Source organism: Manis pentadactyla, chromosome 4 (genome assembly GCF_030020395.1).
Source record: "Manis pentadactyla isolate mManPen7 chromosome 4, mManPen7.hap1, whole genome shotgun sequence".
Taxonomy (NCBI): Eukaryota; Metazoa; Chordata; class Mammalia; order Pholidota; family Manidae; genus Manis; species Manis pentadactyla.
Window position 1 is genome coordinate 12827619 of NC_080022.1, and position 18386 is coordinate 12846004.

General features: G+C 54.5%; 1 protein-coding gene across 2 annotated transcripts in view; it reads left to right on the forward strand.

The window, feature by feature from the left end:
- The first annotated feature begins 261 nt into the window (after positions 1-261).
- Positions 262-18386, forward strand: part of IGSF21 (immunoglobin superfamily member 21) — a 227404-nt gene continuing 209279 nt past the window's right edge. The window contains exon 1 of one of the 2 annotated variants that reach the window (XM_036914445.2): positions 262-670. In XM_036914445.2, the coding sequence (XP_036770340.1) occupies positions 601-670 (70 nt within the window). In that variant the 5' untranslated portion in view covers positions 262-600. Of the gene's footprint in view, positions 671-814; positions 858-18386 lie in introns of those variants that run through there. The other variant, XM_036914446.2, reaches the window with a different exon arrangement.

Genomic DNA, 18386 nt, shown 5'->3' on the forward strand with positions numbered 1-18386 from the left:
AGGAGCCGGCCACGGAGGTGTGGGTGAGCAGGCGGCCCCGGGGAGGGGAGAGTGTGGGAGGCCGGGAGGAGGGGGCGGGGTACCGGGAGGAGGTGAGTTCTCCTTCTCCCCGCAATAAATCGGCTTAGCGGACGAGAGCCAAACAGCCCAGAAAGGATTAAAGAAAAGTCTGTATAATACAGCCGAGAGCGCGGAGAGGGGAGGGTGCGGAGGGCGGGGAGGCGGGGCGGGAGGGGCGGGAGGAGGGGAGGGGCGCCCGCGCCGCCGGGAGAGGCGAGCGCGAGGCGGAGAGCGCGGGTCGGCTGCAAACTCCCGGGCGGCAGCCGCGCCGACTCCGGGCCGCGGTGGGCGCTGCGCGCAGCCGGGAAGCCGGGAGCCGCGGCGCGCCCGGAGGACGTCCGGAGCGCAGGGTCGCGGCGCCCGGCGGAGCCCCAGCGGAGTCGAGCCAGGCGACCCGGCGGCGGCGGCATGAGGGCGCCCCCGCGGCGCCCCGCGCTGCCCGCGGCCGTCTTGGCCGGCGGCTGGAGGCAGGAGCGCGCCTGAGCCCATGGCGAGGGGACCCGCCGCCGCCGCCGCCACCGCCGCCAGCCCCCGGGCACCATGCGAGCCGCCCCGAGCCTTGGCGGCTGCGCCTGCCTGCTGCTCGCCGCGATCCTGGACCTGGCGCGCGGTGAGTGCGCGGGCTCCCTGCCGGAGCCCGGCGGGGGTGCGCGTGGGGGCGGGCCGGCGGGGCGGACACGGGCCAGGGTCGCTGCGGAGAGGTTCGGGCTCCGATCCCTGGTCCTGGCTGGGGGGTCTGTGAGCTGGTGGGCTTGGTGAGGGAGGAAGGATGTCTTCTCTGGAGAGAGCGCTCTTGGGTCTGTGCCAGGATGTGTGTGTGTGTGTGTGTGTGTGTGTACGAGCGGGTGTTTGCATCTGGGTGTGAGTGTCCAGGAAGGAGCTGTGTGCGGAAAGGGTGCGGGACTGACACACACGAGTGTGTGTGATGGTGTGTGGGCGATCCAGTGTCTGGAGGGGTGTTGAGTGTCTGTGTCAGTTACATGGAAAAGGTGTGTAAGAAAGAGTGTGAGCGAGAGTGTTTGGGGGTGTGAGTGGGTGCCAGCTTCTCGATGAGGGTGTGAAGGGTGTGAGCTTTGCGTCGTTATGTGTGTGAGCGTGTTAAAGGGTGAGCGTGTGAGGTGAGGTATTTAACGGGTGTCCCAAGTGTGCGGGTCTCTTTAGGGGTGTGGGACAGCGGGTGACTACATTTCTGGGCGGGGGGTGGGGTGGGCGGGAGCGTGTGTGCACAGGAAGTGAGAATGTGGCACTTGGGAAGGAGTGTGCGTATCTGGGAAGTGTGGAGGTGCAGGCGCGTGGGGGCCGTGGTGCTTCGTCGGCCGGGAGTGTTGCGTGCAGTGGAGCGTGTGGTTTTAGTGGGGATGGAGGTATGGACGTGTTCGGGGTCTGAGGAGGTGTGAGCAGCGCTGTGTTTGTGTCCCGCACGGACTTCATTCCGGCTGGGAGGTTGAGGCTGAGCGGGGTCCCTAGAGAGAGCTGTTCGTGGCTTCGCGGAACCAGGGTTCCGGGTTCGCTGCGGTCTCGGTGCTTCCCGCCCGGCGCCGCCGCCTGGTGGGTCTTAAATGGTGTGGAAGTCGAACCTGGGACCCCCGCGCTTTTCCGGCAGTGAGCATTTAGGCTCCGAGCGGGGCCGGAGGGGTGCCGGGCTAGCGAAGAGCCGCGGGAGCGAAGACTAGAGGGCCCGTTCCCTGATTCCCCGCAAGACTAGTGCCAAACCTGGGCGCCCAGAACCAGCCCGCCTGCAGTCACAGCCTGGCTCCGCCGCGGAGGAGGAGGGAGACACGGGGTCCCCAAAATGTAGCCATTGCGGCCAGCAGGGTCTCAGCCCCTAGCCCAACTGGGTGAGGGAGATGGGAGTCAACTCTGCCCTCTGCCGTGTGCTTTGCCCTATGGGCAGGTGTCTAGCCACACTCACAAGAGTGCCTGCCAGGCAGGGGTGTCCCCCTAAAACAACCCGACCTACTTCAGCCCCGAGGCCCTTGGAGAGCGCTGGGTTTGCGGATAGGAGAAGCTGCAGAATTTTAACCTGAATGGTGGTCCTGCTGTCAGAGAAGAGGGAGGGGCTGGTGTAATCCAGAAGGAATACAGGCCGGTACTTTATCCCCCTACAGAGCAAGAGACTTTCCAAAGTGGATCAAAATCAACCCCCACACAACTTGGGGTGAAGGCTCCATCCCTTGGATGCCTCTAGAGGGAAAGGTTATATTGAGGCTGGCGGGGGTGGGGTGGGGTGGGAGGGTCCCTGCTCCAGCGCCACGGAGAGGGGGCACAGGGCTTTGTTGAAAGGCACTGGAGCCCTCACCTGGACACTGCGGGGAGCGGGGGTTGGGAGTTGGGGTCAGGAGGGGAGCACTCTTTCCCCCGCCGGAATGCGCAGAACAGAGAGACGCGGCAGGGATGGAGAGTGATGGAAAAGGCTTTGGTGGGAAACCCCGCTTCGTCGGGACCCCACCCTGCAAGCTCTCCCCGGAGCCTGTGAGCAGCATTCGTCCGGCTGCAGGCCTCGGAGATCTGACCCGGCTTCCTGGCGCCTCGGCTTCCCTCGCCCGCCTCTGCAGGCTGCAGGAGGCAGGGGGCTTGGGCGCCGGTGCTGACCACCTCTGGGCCCAGGGAGCCGGCGTGGTCTCTTAAGCTCTGTTGCTCAGGGTTAAGGAGGAGCGCCGACCCGGATCGCGGAAGGGAAACTTCCCGAGCCCGGGGCGCGGCGGCTCCCGGGCCGCGGGGGAGCACTGTCTTCTCCGCGGAGGAGACGAATGCACGAGGGTGGGCCCCTCCTGGGCCCGGCCCCGCCCCTCCCCTCTCCTTCCCTTCCCCCTCCCACTCAGTGCCCCAGAGGGGCGGGAGTACGAGAAGGGCCCAAGTGAGATGCAAGAGGCCAGCTGGCCGGAGGAGGGCGCCCTTCCGGAGGTGACCGGGAGTGGCGAACCCGGCAATTGGCTTCGCCCGGCCACTGCCAGGGCTGCTTCGGAGGGAGGGGAGTGTGGAATCCGGAGCTGGCGTTCCGAAACACTCCTGCCCAGGCGGGGGCGATGACGGCCACTAGTAGGTAGGCGCAGCGCCTGTGCGCCCTCACCTGTTCTGCCCCTGCGGGTCGCAGAACAAAGGGGCTCAACTTGGGAGAGGTGGTTCTGTGTATTGGGAAGAGAAAGGAGTTCGCTGCACACGGGACCGGCTGGGCGGAAGTGCTTGCCCCGGCTCCGCCTCCCCGGTATCTGAATCCCGTAGGGGAAACCCACATTTCTCTGCCCCAGATCACCCAGCAAGCGTCCTGAGGCTATTTCAGCTTGCCGGGCTCCAGTTTACACGGCCTGGACACTTCTGGGAAGGAAGTCCTGCACTGTGCCTGTGCAGTGGCTCGGGAGAGAGGGGGCACCAAGATTTGGGGTGGAGGTTTGGGAAGAGTGTGTCTTGGACCTGCCTCATTCAGTCTCGGAAAATTCTCCGCGAAGAGTAATGGGTGGGCAGGCTCAGTTAGCGCTAGCCCAAGGGCCCAAAACCAGGCCCTGCGGGTTCTGCTTTTGCAGCAGCTAGTCAGCAGGTGGGTGGAATAGGGGGGCTGACTCTCTGGTTCAGGCTTCTGCAGCCCTGACTGGGGGGCATGTACCCACGCTTGTTGGTGTGACTACTTTATTTACTTACCTTCCCTCCCCAGGTCCTGGGCTCAGGGTGGGGGCTGGGGCACTGTAGTCCTTCTCAGACCCAGGCAGTGCAGTTAAGGGCCCTGCCCTGTGCAGGCTGCCCAGCCCCTTCTCCCCAGCCACCTCACCCCCAGCCATAAATTCCATCCCCTCCCCTCTCCAGGTGCAAACTGGAGTTTTTCTTCAGAGATTGTGCTAGTGTTTGCTTTTTAAATGCAGAGAACGTTAGAGCTGGAAGCAACCTGCAAGATCACTGACTGAAGTGCTTCTGAAACTTCTGTTTGTTTAGCAGGAAAACCCTTTTAGAGTAGGAACTGATGATGACCTCCCTAAAATCCTAATGCCTTGGGCAAGATGATGGGCACAGGAGAGCTGCCCTGCTCAGTGTGGGTGATGAGACCCTTCATCGAACAATCCTTCCACACAAGTTCTCTTTAAATAATCTAAGATTGCTCCTTTGCTAAAATCATAGCTGGGTTTTTTGTTTTTTCAATAGCCCGGACTGTATGGATCAGCTGCAGTGCGTTAAAGCATATGCTAGCTGCTTCATAGTCCTCATGCATGCTGCAAGATGGGTTTAAGCTTCTCTTCTCACAGATTAGGAAACTGAGGCTCAGAATTGTAAGGTGTGTTAATGACTGGAGTACTGGCTCCTTCTAGCTTCTGCCTAGCCCAGCCCCACCTCCCTCTTTTTTCCAATGTTCCACCTCTCAGGCTGCAGAGAATCCCTTGGGCAGGGCATGTGGGCAGGAGCAGGCAAGGTACCACTGATGCCTTAGATTGAGCTGGCTACCCAGACTTTTCAGAACATCTGTCTCTCACACTTGAACCTTGCTCCAGTTGCAGAGAGGAATGGTGGGAGAAGAAGGAGGAGCAGTTTGAGTGACTTGCTCAGGTTTCTGGGTTATAGGAATCATGACTTCAAAGGCAGACACTGAACAAAGAAGAGACTGCTTAGTTCTGTTAGCTGGGTTTCCTGGGATCCATGTAGGTTTCTAAGCTGGCTTACCACCCTGCCACCTCTGCTACATGCCACTAAAATTCATTAATTCATGCATCCAACAGATGTTTACTGTATGCTGACCATGTCCCAAGTTCTAAGCATTGGGAGAATGGTCTTGAACATGGCAGGGGAATCCCTTTTTTTACCTGTGTTTACAGCTTAGTGGAAAATTAATACTTCACTTGGCAGAAGGGAGAGGCTCTGTCGCAGACCCTAATTGAACTCTCACCATGTGCCAGCACTATGCCATGTGCTTTGCTCTTCCTGTCTCATTCAATCCTTACAACCCTGAGAGGTCAAATTAGCCCTCATTTGCATATGAGGAAACTGAAGCTCAGGCCAGGTGACTTGTCCAAGACCACCCACCCAGTCAGTAAGTGGCCGGCAGAGATTTAGACACAGCACTGTCTGACTCTGTGCTCTGCTGTCTCCTAGTGAGAATGGATTTCAGTCTCTCAGGCTCCAGCCATGTGGACAGTTGCAGTGTATCCAGTTCCCTCTCGGTGTTTTACTCCTTTCTAAACCCTCATTGAGTTAGAATTATCCAGTGTGTTTGTCTGCACAAATGGGAGAGGCAGCTCTCCTGAAAGCCTTCATCAATATCAAGAGGCCCAAAGGGCATCTGTGTGGGCAATGCACATCTGAAAAGAGAAAGACCTATAACTGTGCCCCTCATCCCAGTGGGGTGAGGGGTTGGGCATGTTCCTGAAAAGATGAATGTCAATCCAGGTGGGAATGTGTTGACACCTGCTAGCCCCTAAGTAAACTGATGTCCCCAACAGGAAGTTCTCTGGGAAAGGGTGATTCCTTGGGGGTATTAAGGGATGCTTCAGAGAAGAGAGAGAACTTGAGCTAGACCTTCAAGGATGGGCATCAGTAAGCCTAGGGCTAAGGAGGGAAATGGGCCAGGAAGGAGACCTGTGAGAGCAAAGAGCTGGAGGCAGGCCTGTGCATGGTATGAACAGCTCAACTCAAGGCTGTCTCCCCAGAGTCTAGTTGAGGACTGGGACAAAGAAGAGTCATATTACCAATAAATGCCATTTATTGCAAACCTATTAGATGTTCTTCATGCATTAAATGCTCTCAACAGTCTCTGAGGCTGTATTATTAGCCATGTTTTGCAAATACGCACGAGAAGCCCAGGATATTTCTCTCTCCTTTCTTTTCTTTCTTAAATAATGAACAAGGCTCAGGATCTTTTTGAATTGGAAGTACTGGGAGTTTCAAACCCAGGTCTGAAGCAACCCAGAGACACTGCTGCCCTCAGAGAAGAGGAAAAACTGCTTTTCATCACTGGAAGGAGGAATGTGGCAGCCTGTACCACTGGTGAGAGGACGCCAAGCCTTCCATATTAAATGGTAAATGTCAGCGGTGGTGAAATGCATGACATCTCTTCCTAAGAGGTTTCTGTCTTTAGGGTGAAGTTCCTGGAAAGACACCAAGAGATGAGATCCTGGACCCCACCTTTACACTTTTTGTGGGTTCAGTGGCAGAGGGGGTCCATGGTCACCAAGTCCAACTGCCCAAGATTCAAAGGATGGAGCAAATACATGCAGCATGTCTGGAGCTGGAGGTGTGCAGAGTAGCAGCCCAAAGGAGCAGGAAACAACATCGTGACATACAGAAAAGGAATCTGATGTTTGGCTTATCCATCTGCCATTCCTGCATCTCCTTGCAACACACCAGATTTGCTTTGGGGAATTATGCAGCCCCCTCCCGCAATTGCATGCCATCTTGGTAAATGGCACCCCGAAGATGAGCCCATCAGACACACTTCCCCTAGAATCTGAATATTGAGCACAGGAATATTGAGAACCACTGATTAGTCTCCTTTTTTACTGGGAGTCCCTAAGAGACTGTACTTCTCTAGCTTCCCAAGGCTAATAATGACTGGACCTACTGCCTATGGTGTTGACAGGATGGAATGAGTCATTACAAGCAAAGCTCTTAGCTCAGTCCTGTGGGCTCTGATGATCGTTACCAGTATTAACCATGGTTTTGCCAGCGCTGCTCTAGCTGCAGCAACGTGGGTCCTCCTGACACCTGAGGCTCCAGCTTGTCCTTGTATTCCATGAACTTCCCCGTGATGCTCCACCAATTACTTTTGTTGGCTTCAGCTGTCCTGAGATGATTTCTGCTGCATGTAAGAAAAGGACCACACTTGATACCCTTCCTATGCTTGATGAGCCTTAGAGTTGCCACTAGCCACTCTTGGTAACACCTGGAGGATAGTTCATGGAGGACCAGTCCCACCACCTGCTCCCTGATTATCCCTGGAAGCCCAAGACATTGTTGCCCTCCCCCTCCCCCACACTGAGTGCGGTCCAAGACCCAAGCTGTTTCTCCCAGTGAAATGCAGGGTCTCACTGTGAATCTCCCAGCCGTATCCTAGTAGACTAGAAGCTCCATGGATGCAGGGACCCCATCTGGTTCTGCTCACCATTGCATATTACCCACAAAACACCATGGCAGATGCTCTATAAAGTTTGATTGTTTGGAGAATAAACCATCTTTGACCTTTAGACATGTGCATCCTGGTTTAGAAGAGGGTTGAGTATATAGATTTCTACCAAAAAAAGTATGAAAAGGAATTTAAGCTGGATGCACAAGTGAACGTCCAGTTGGCAAAGTTCTGCTTCTAGAACTACATTCTCTTGAAGACCCAGGTAATCAAAGCAGTGGAGACTCTGACTCCAGGCATCCTGACTCTGTATCTGCTGGTAGGACTTGAGAGTCGACAAAATGCTCCCACACCCATTGTTCCATTTAGTCCTCACATCAGACGTGAAGGCAGCCACTCTGGTACCTACTGAGCAGACCAATGAAACTGAGGTCAGGGAGGTGAAAAGATGGTGGTAGGAAGTGGGTGGACTGGAGTCCGGGTTTGGTGGCTGCAAGCCCATCTCTCCTTGCCTCCTCCACCAGTTATGCTGCCTCCTTAAGCCCACAGGGGTCTGGAAGGAGACAGGCCAGCTCCCTGTGAGCTCACAGGCCAGCAAGCTTTGACCAAAAAGCTCTTGCTGTGAACGGGGTGCTGTTGTAGCTCCTTTGCTGATGTGACCCCTCCCTCCTTCACTGCCGTCCAGATGGGTGTCACATCTCCAGCCCACAGGCAAGGATGCTGTGCCTAGGGTCACACAGAGTCGCCCAGAGTGGAGACCGGAGCCCACCATCTCTCTTCCCTGCAGACTTGGCCTGCTCAGAGGTTTCTGGCCTTAGCTTCACCTCCTCCCCCCATTTCCGCCTTTTCTTGGCTCAGAGACCAGACATCTGCCCTCAACCAGCAGGCCCCAGCTCCCCATAAATGCCCTACAAGTCTGCTCACCCACTGCCCACCCTCCACAACTCCCCCGTCCCCACTGACTCAGGTGTCCCTTAGAGTGCTGGCAGCTGCAGAGTGGGCCGCTCTGTTACAATGACCCTCCTGGGGCTGGAGGTGGCCATGGGTTAGTCTCCCTAATGAACCGATAACTCTTGATGGGGGACATCCCTGCACCCCTGGCCTGGCACAGGGCCTGGCTCTGAGCACATCCTCAAGGTGTGAACGTTGAATGAATTGGAATGAGTGAGCCTGAGTGTGGTCTGGACACCAGACCCAGGGCTGTTCTCTGGCCTGGTCGGTCACCTCTGCAAGGCCTTCCCGGTGCGACAGTGTGCCCACTGCCTGGCTCTGCTCACCGTCACTCACACTGGCGTCATAGCTGGCCTCTGGGGGATGAGCCAACAGTAGAGGCATGGTGGTGGGAGGACCAAAGGGCTTCCTGTGCCTCTGGGCTCTTCCTGTGGTGGGGGCCATCCTTGACTGGTAACGGGAGAGCCGTCTGGGAAAGAAAGGAAGGCGGGGAGGGAGGAAGCACACTCCTCCCTGAGCAGCTGCTATGTGCCAAGGCCCACGCCAGCGCTGTTCACACTGTGTCGTACTGAATCTTCCCAGAAATCTTGGGAGATAATATTCTCCCCATTTTACAGCTGGGAAGTGAGGCTTAAAGAGACTATGATTTGCCCAACAGAGTTGGAGTCACACCCAGGCACTGATTTGCACATCTCTTCTCAGCTCTGAGTCGGTCCTCTTGTCAGCTTGATATTGACTTTGGTGGGAGTATTTACACCATGGAAAGCAGCAAACACTGCAGATCAGGGTTCACCCCAGTCCACAGCGGGTTGTTGACCATTGACCAGCTTCCCACTGGGATGCCCATCCTTCCTCAATCACCATCCCCATGGAACAGCTGCCTAGTGTTAACTTGCTTTGAGTCCTTCTGAAGGTCCACACCCCAGCACAGCCACTTTCTAGCAGTGTGTAGGGCAAGTCACTACATCTCTGAGTCATGGTTTGTCATCTTTTAAGGATAGAGGATGTTGTGAGGGTAAATGGGATCCTCTGTGAAAGCGCTTGGCTTGTAATGGGCCCTTTGCCGTCAGCTCCTCCCTTCCCCTGCCTCCCAGGACCGGGTCAGCTGGCCACGGAGTCTCTGAGCGGCCAAGTGGGCTCCCACCCTCTTCTCCGTCCCCTGTGGAGCCAAATCAGGGGTTTCGGTCACATTAACCGGCAGCTGCTCATTCCGGACTGGCAGAGACCCTGAGTTTGAGGCTGTTGGCAACCCCACACAGCATGAACTCATTTGAGAACAATAAAAGATCATATATAATAAATGGCCCACAGGGATACAGAGAATAAATCCTTTCGGGTTAAGGGAGTTGGCCAAGGAAGGCTCTGAGGCATCGAGACAACCTTGCCATGTGAGCAGGGTGTCCTGGAGGGGAACGGCGTGCAGAGGCCTGGGGAGGGAATCACAACGCCGTCTGGGTGGGTGGGGACTGGGGGGAGGTGGTCAGACGCCCAGCCTTGCTTGAGTATTTAACGGGCTTGTGGAGAGCTGGGAATGCGGCTGGTGGTGTTGGGTGAGGCCTGTGTGCCAGAGGGAGGGGTCTGGAGCCCGGGGACCGTGAGGAGCCGGTACAGAGAGAGCGGCGACCTTCCCGGAGCAGTGCTCCAGGAAGATTAATTTGGCTTTTCTGGGCCTCCTGAAGGTGGAAACTCTTAGAGCCACCATGGGATTCTCAGTGATTGCTCTGGGGTGCCTGAAGAGACAATGGTCTAAAGGCAGAAATGCTGCCATCTGGAGACTGCCCACCTCTCCCAGGGAACCCAGACCTAGCACAGAGGGGAAACCAGGTCCTGCCCAGATCACAAGGCCTGGAATGGGACTGAACTGGAGCCATGAACCCAGATCCCCAGGGGACCTGAGGTCTGTGTCCTGACCAGGGCTCACATCACATCCCCAGCACTTACCAGCGTGTGAATTCATATAATCTCTTGGTGGCTGCAAGCCTTGATTTCTCCAGCTAAACATGTGGCTCCTCAGGGTGGCCTCCCGGGTGGGGAGGGTCCACATACACGGTGACAGCACACGGGCATGTGAAAGTGGCTGCTGCTGCTACAGTGACGTTGACTCCCACCATGTGGTGGAACACCCCCAGGTGTGAAGGGGAAGAAATGTTTCCAAGCCCTAAGACCCAGACAAGGGGGACGCTGTTGGTTTCCCACATCAAGATCCAAATGAGTCCTTAGGCTGGGATTGCAGAGCCTCAGAGCCAGGTGGGAGCTGAGACGTGATACACACTATCGCCTTCCCCCAAGTCAAAGCTCAGGAAACTGAGGCCGGAGAGAGGGAGACTCTCCTGCCAGCACACGCGCTGTGTGTGATGCTGGGGACGGGCCTCCCCCTTGGAGTCCTGGGAGCCATCACCCTGAGAGCCTTGCATGGCGGAGCATCAGGGTCCCCAGACTCGGGTGGGGGTCTCGGCAGCACTCCAGTGGGGAGTGACCCCAGAGCCTCATCAATCACGGGAGCAGCTTGGGAGTCGCCAGGGAGAGTAGCAGCTGAACCACTGGGGTTTTTGTCCCTCTGCCAAGTGTTCCCTTTGCTCTTTTGTTTCTCTTTCTGCAGTGGCCCTTGTGCTCCTCCGATGGGGCTGTTTGTCACCAATTGCTGGCGCCTCCATTATCTCCCCAGCACGATCTCTTCCTTCTCTCTCCCTGCCGCTGCCCTAGAGGAAGGCGTCCATCACGGCTGCCCTGGCACGGTGCTGGCCTGGGTGGGGGAGGGTTGGCGAGGGGCTCAGATGCCCTGGCAGAGCAAAGACAGAGGCTGGTGCGGCCAGAGGGTGGATGGCAGCCCCAAGCAGAGCCGGTGCTCACTGTCCCAGTGCGTGCACAGACTCTTTTGTCAAGTGGGTATTCAGGCCGTGCAAAAGCCCAAGGCCAGGTGCCTGGTTCTACAGAAGCAGGTGATAAGTTGTTAATTGTCACCAGGCACCTGATGTCCCAGGCAGGGGCTGAGGGAGTGAGGTGGCAAAGGCGGACACATCACAGAGACTTCTTTGTTCACTCGGGCAGCAGAGAAGTGGGCTGCATTTCAGTTTGGAGGGGAAGAGGCATCGGAAGGCGAATTCCTAAGGCCCATCGCCTGGCTTAGGAGCCTGGTAGGAAAAAGGCAAGCCCCAGTTGGGAAGGATGCGGGCTGCCTAATGGGTAAGAGTTAGTGGTTCCTGGCAGAGTCTGAGTTGCAGAGAGAGCAATTTCTTGTTGCAGGAAGCACTATAGTTTGTTCATCTGTTCATTCACTGACTTGCTTGCTTGTCAGGAAATATTAACTGGGTGCATCTTGGGGGGCAGACACTGTGCTGTTCTAGAAATCCAGAGGAGAATGAATAGGCAAGTTCTCACCCTCATGGAGCTTACCGTGCCAGGGCAGCCGTGATGGGCGCCTTCCTCTAGGGCAGCAGCAGGGAGAGAGAAGGAAGAGATGGTGCTGGGGAGATAATGGAGGCACCAGCAATTGGTGACAAACAGCCCCATCGGAGGAGCACAAGGGCCACTGCAGAAAGAGAAACCAAACAAGGTGTCTTAGATTTTATTTAACTGAATTAAACATAATTCAATTTTCCATTCACACCAGCCCTTTCAAGCGCTCAATAGCCACACGCGGCTAGTGGCTCCTGTATCAACTAGCACAGATGGACATGGGTCATTTCCATCATTGCAGAAGGTACTGTTGGACAGTGTGGGTCTAGGGCAAGGATACTCTTTGGTGGGACCTGCCCACTGGCAATAAATAGCAAGGGGTCACAGAGAGGTTGAACCATTCCCTGTCCCTTCCCACCTGTCCTTCTAGTTGTGCCAAGGAGAAAGCCTCAGGCTGATGAAATCACGACTTTAATGCCCTCTGTTGCTTGCTAACCTCCCTTTCCAACAAAAACATAGGTCTGGGCAATAAGCCTTCAGCGAGCCAGAGGGAGCGGGACTTTTAATAACGTGTCTTGTTTTCATTGTAATTCTTTTCCAGTCACCTCTGTTTAAGGCAAGTGAGAGTGGTTTGCCATTTGGGGCTGTGATTTAAATTCTCTCTCTTTTTTTAAAATGGTTTATTTAAGTAAAGAATGAGTTGAGTTAAAGAAAAATGTTAAGCACATAGTAGAGCAGGTGGCACAGAGATATGGCCAATCTGTGAAGGTGGCTGGCGTGAATGCCTGCCGTTGAGAAACCCCAGTTCAGAGGGAACACAGGCTTTTAGAGGCAGACAGCAGGCTTTGAGGTTCAGCACTATGAAACTGTGACTTTGCGATGGGTTACTTCACTCCACATCAATCAGGTTTCCCCAGGAAACACCTAGCTCAACCAGGGAGCCCGAGGGCTTACTGAAGGGACTATTTGGGTGGAGTTTAGGGAGGCAGCAGGGGATGGGACAGACCCCTGGGGCTAGGACCAGTGGGGAACCATTAGCATCCAAAGACAGGAAAGAGGACCTAGACAGAGGACTGTGCAGATGGGGCTGCCTGACAAGGACAGCCTGGGTAGAGGGATGCAGCCAACTTTTGGGGAGCTGGCAGGAAGCTGGAGGGAGAAATGCCCTAGCTACAACCTCCTCCTGCCTTTGAGTCTCTTGCTGGTGCTGCCCATTGACTGAACCCACGTGAAAGCCTATATAGGTTGGCCTCCTAGGCATGGAGCAGGTGGAGAGAAGAGGCGAGTGAGCTGGGGAGCAACAGCAGAGATCTAGCACCATTCTGCTAAACCTCAGTTTTCCCAATCTATAAAATGGGAATCATGCTACCCACCCAGCAGAGTTGCTGTAATGAGGAAATGAGGCAATGTGCAGGGCTAGTAATTGGCTACTATTTACATTAATAATAGCAGTAATAAAATGCCAGCCTTGTGCCCAGTCCTGTGCTGGATGCTAAATTTTCCTGAGCCAGAAAGTAACATATGAGTGTGGGGCTTTAGGGAGGCGGAACTGGCTTTTCAGGAGCTCATGAATTTAAAGGGGCAGGTAACTGAGAGAACACTGCTGCTTGCAGAGAGGAAACGCCTGCTCCCTCCACTGCTGGTACTGACCTTTGTGATGTGCCATCTCTGCTCTAGATTCTTGAGTGTGCCTACACCTCCCCTATACCCTGGTCCCTCTCCCTGGTTGATTACTCCCGACCAGGGCACACCAGTTCATCATTCCCTAGTCTGTTTTCCACCCTGTTTCCCACAGAGAGGTTCTTTCTCTTTAGGTCCGTTTAGGTCACCTTTTGGGCCATCCCCAGTGGCTCTTACCTGTGCAGCCCGGTCCACTTCAGTCACGGATGGGCTCAAAGCTCCATCCTTCCAAGTGGAAAGGCAGGTGTGCTTCAAGGGTCCATTTCTCCTGCCGGAGGCCGCATCTACCCTTGCAGGTCAGGGAGAAGGGCAGACACAGTAAGTTAGCCCTGAGGCCCACCGGATCTTTAGCCTCCAATTGAAAGCTGAAAGTGCCATTGCCACTTTTAGAGGGACATGACATTCTCAGTGGGGACAGCTGGAGGTCAGGGAGTAGATGGCTTCTAAATGGACATACTATTTCTTGGAAAAACTTCTACCGGCAGGGCCCCCTCAGCCCCCAGCTTCTCAGTTGGCTGAGGTGACTTTCCTTATGCCCTCTGTTTTCCTCCATGCAGCCCTTTTTTCTGTCCACCTTGGCAGTTCAAATTGACTTTGATGAGGACTCATTTTCCAGTTGAAATTCATGTGACGCTTACACATTCAGTGCTTTGCTGAAATTGCCGTGACAAATACCAGTGGCAATTTCTTCCCTGGCTCATTCTTGAAAGTACTCCAGGCAAGACAGAGCGCCCCTGCCCCTTGCCAACATGCCACCAACGTCTATCGACACCGCCACCTTCTGCCAGCCCTGCTATCCGCCCTGCGCCACCCCATGCAGGTCGGTCTCAGCGCTGTCTACTGGCTCAGTGGCAGTGTGACCCTTTGGGGGGATGGGTTGTTCATGGGGATAAATATTCCTTAGGAAAACCCCATCAACAACCTCCTTGGATCTTGGTTTCCAAGTTGGCCTGGGTGACGTTCCTTTCTTCAGTCCCCTTGCTGTGGCCCTGAGGGCTCAGAGTGACTATGATGAGGACTCACTTTCCAGCTGCATCCAGCGCCGTGTCCTGCAGGCCTGTCCTCCCTCCGTGCTGGTTGTGGGCTCCCGTCAGAGCACGGGGCTGCCTCTCTGGCACCTTGGGCAGGTGCCTGGGCGTCAGGGGCAGTTTTTATCGCCTGCAAGTCTCAGATCCCCGGGTGGTAGGAGTGCTGCCTTCCAGTTGGCCGGTTCTGAACCACTCCCTGTCCCATCTGGGCGCACTGCAGAGACGGCCAAACATCAGTCACCCCCTTCATGACTTTTGTTTTATCTATATCCCATCCATGCTGTTATTTACATCCATTTTCTTAAGATCAGATTTAAATGGATTCCCTCTTTTTAAATGTGTTTTGCGCAAAGGTGTATTGTATAGGCTTGTTATCCTGAATATATATTTTGTTCTTAATTCCTATTAAAGTAAACATGTGACTATTGAAGTTTTAGGCAAGCTTCCCCATACCACCCAGCATCATCCTGTGAGCCACAGTGGAAAATACTGGCTTGGTAGAGAGGGCCTTGGAGTTATGAGCCCCAGGTTCTGATTCCAACTCCTCCATTAACTTGCTATACGACCAGCTTACCCCCCTCCCCCAAGCCTTAGGTCCATGAAACAAAGGGGGTGAGTCTGAGGGATCCAGTTCTAAGATACCTTCATGGATAATAAGTTTGGGAAGGAAAGTCCCATCTATGTCCAAAATATTTCCTTGAAGACATATTTGATGCCCCCTAATTCCCACCTTTGGGGTGAAGCATACTGCCTCCAGCAGACTGTGCTAAAGGGCAGTGGTATCAGTGATGAGGGACCCTCCAATGGCCGCTCATTTCCTTGCAGCACAGACGTGGCCTCATTTCACTGCCATTCGGTAACGTTTCCTGAGTACCTGCTCTGGGTTGGGCCCTGTGCTGCCGCTGAGCTGCAGGGATAAGTAAGACCCCAGTGCCTGTCCTCAGGGAGTTCGGTCTCCTGAGGCAGATAGGCAGGCAAACAAATAAATTATGGTGTGATATTGGAAATTCTAAAATTGCAGTAGCTACGTAGTCCTTGTGGTAATGCAGAAGAGGCAAAAACTAATCTGCCCGGGGTGTCGGGGGAAGTTATCCATCACTAGAAGCGGTGACACATGGCTGGGTCTTGAATGATGCATAAGAGTTTGTCAGGCTAAGATGAGAATCGTGGGATTTTTGGAGGAGGCAACAGTGAGGACAAAGACTCAAGTCAGAAAGGGTTGGGGCATCTGGGGGAGTCTGGGAGCCAGGGGTGAAGGGTGTGTGTTGCAGGGAAGAAGGGAGGCTGGAGGTGACACAGGGGACAGATCAAATGCATTTGCTGGAGGTGGGTTAGTTTTGCAATTCGATTTCCCAGGTCTGGATCCCCAGGCTCACTTGTACTCACAGCAGCCTGGACCCTGCTGGCCCCACCCTGGGAAACAAGAGGCCCCCCTCATCCACTGAAGAGGCCTGGTGTGGACAGGGGAACCTGCTGTGTGGGGAGGGGTAGGGCGGGACTTCCGGGCTGGAAGCAGAGATGAGTTTTATCCAGGTTGGTCTCTTTAAAAGATGTTCCATCCTATTAACCTGGGCTCTGTGGCTGGAACAGCCAGCTGGTTACAAAGGGGCCTCTCTTGGCTTTGTGGTTCCAGTGAAAGATTCCTGGGCTTGAAGTTAAAAGAGGTCTGTAGCCAGGTCCAGGCCGACTGCCTGAGCCACCTGGGCTTCACCTGCGAAGTGGTAACAACAGCAAATGTTTATTGAACATTTGCTGTGTGTGCACAGGCACTGTGACAAGCTCCTGCTTGTGCGAACTACTCATTTCACCATCTTCACAACTCCCCAGGAGTATCCCCATTTGATAGCAAAAGGAACTGAAACACAGAGAGGTTAAGCACTTGCTCAGGATCACACAGCTATTAAGTGGCTGGGCTGAGTTTTGAACCCAGGATGTCTCACATTTTAAATGCATTCTCTGTTCTCTGCCTTCTTGCTTTTCTGTCAGAGAGCCCTGCCAACTTGACCTTTAATGATTCTGGGGCTCTGCAGACCTCCCAGATTGATCCCATATGTCTCTCCAGTGCTCAGGGGCTCTAGTAGCCAAAGCTGGCCCTGGGCCCACAACCAAGCCACTGTGGAGGCCACAGGCCCGGCGTCTCCCTGCCCTGGCATCACTGGGTGGCAGCTTGGTTCTGCTCTGTTGTCTCTAGTCTCATTACTATTATTATTCCTTTCCAGCATGCTGCTAAAAGTCTCCCACAGAGAGCACACAACCCTGCTCTTTAAATTTTAAAGGCTTTACTTAAACAATGTTATTTCCCTGGGAAAGGAGACAGAAGAGGCATATATGATGGTTATAAGTGCAGCATGTGGGTCTCAGTGGATGAATGCGGGGCTTGGTGGGGGTGGAGGTGACCAGGGAGATAGATCTGTGGTGATGGGAGGGTCTCCAGCTGGTCTCCCCTCCCTCCCATCCCTCAGAAAGTGTGGCCTCAGAGGAACCTTATTGTGCAGTGTTCTGGAAAGAGGAGGATGGATGCCCCTCCCCGGGGAACCTCCAGGGAGATGTACAGCTGGACAAAAAGCCCCATTCTCCTGCCACACAGGACCTCAACACTGAAGACATGGTGGACCTACCTGCCTCAGGACCTTTGCACATGCCATCCACCTGCTGGAACCCACCTCCTTCTTTTGGACAAACTCCTATTCATCACTTGTGCCTCACCTTAGACATTCGTTCATTCATTCCAGAAGTATTTTCTGTGTGCCAACCATGTTCACAGCACTATGCACCACAGAAGCCATTTTTTAATCATCTTCATGTCCCCTGCATCTGGCACAGGTCCTGGTGCAGAGCAGAGGAGGAAGTCTTTATGGAACTAATAAAAGCCTGTGCAGATGCCGTGGGGTCTGGAGAAAGGATACAGTTGCCCTCCAGGAGATTATAACCTCATTGGAATTCATACCAAAGACACTGTGAACTTTGAAAGAGCTGATTAGGCCAGCAGAGCTATGTAAATCCATTTAGGGAAGAAAGGGGGAATTCATTCCTTCCCTCATTCATCCATCCATACATCTGACACTATTTTCTAGGTAATGTGCTAGGCATTGTTCCAGGCACTGGCGTATAAAGATAAAACCTGCCTTCCTGGAGCTCACCTTCTAGATTATATGACTAGACAGGTGAGTATCAGTTATCACGGAAGGGCAGGAAGTGGTAACTGCAGTGAAGAGTAAGGTCTGGTAGGAGTGGTGGCAAAGTGCAGAGGTGCAGAGTCAGAGAGGGGCCCTTTTATTGAACATCTACTGTGTCCCAGGCCCTGGGGCTGCACAAAGTACAGAAGCAAGATCACCGGCTGCAGCCAGTGTTAGGATGACGAGACCAGGAGAGGTGCACAATCAAGGAGGTCCCCAGGGAAGTTCTGAGGGATGAGCTGGGCTTTGGAGAATGGGCGGGTTCAGGCAGGATTTGACAGACTCACAGTTTTCAAACTGTGCTCCTTGGAAGCCTAGTTTCCCGTGGAGGTACCCCCTGAACACCACTTTGGGAAGCCAGAATGCAGGTCAAAGTGATAGTTGAAGGGGCCTGTGTCCCCAGGTCAAGCCAGGAATCCTGCTTTGTCTGCTTTATAGGCTGGGTTTCTACTGAAGCTTCACTTTGAATGAAGGAATTTGCAAATGAGTAATTTGGGCAATGGGGAGGAAGTCTGTCATCAGGGCTGGGGGAGGTTCTGGAGCTTTCTGTTTAGGTTCAACCTTTCACTTTATATGTGGGGAAACTGAGACCCACAGGAGCCTGGGACTTGTCTCAAGTCACCAGCAGGAGGGGGCCTTATCTGGGACAAAAATATCGAGTTCTGCTTCTTTCCAAGCTGTAAGGGAGGAAGGCCACTCTGACCCTGGACAGGAGGCTTGGGGGATCTTACCCCCAACTTGTACCCATCCCGTCCCACAGTCCAGCCTCAGAGCACCTTTCTATAAGCTTTCTCCTTTGCCAGCCCAACTGGTCTGCCATACCCTCCTGGGAGCCTGGAATTAGATGAAATATTTTATGATCCCACGCTTCGTTATGTTTTATTAAAAGCGCCCGTGCTGGCTTCCGCTAGCACATCTGCCTGGCCCAGTCCTGGGGCCTCCTCTCCCTCTCCGCCCCCACCTCTCACTGCCAGAGGAGGCAGACAGCTGCCATCCCACCCTCCAACCCCTTCCCTCACAGAGCAAGGCCCCAGCAGGGCTGTCAGGTGCCGAAGA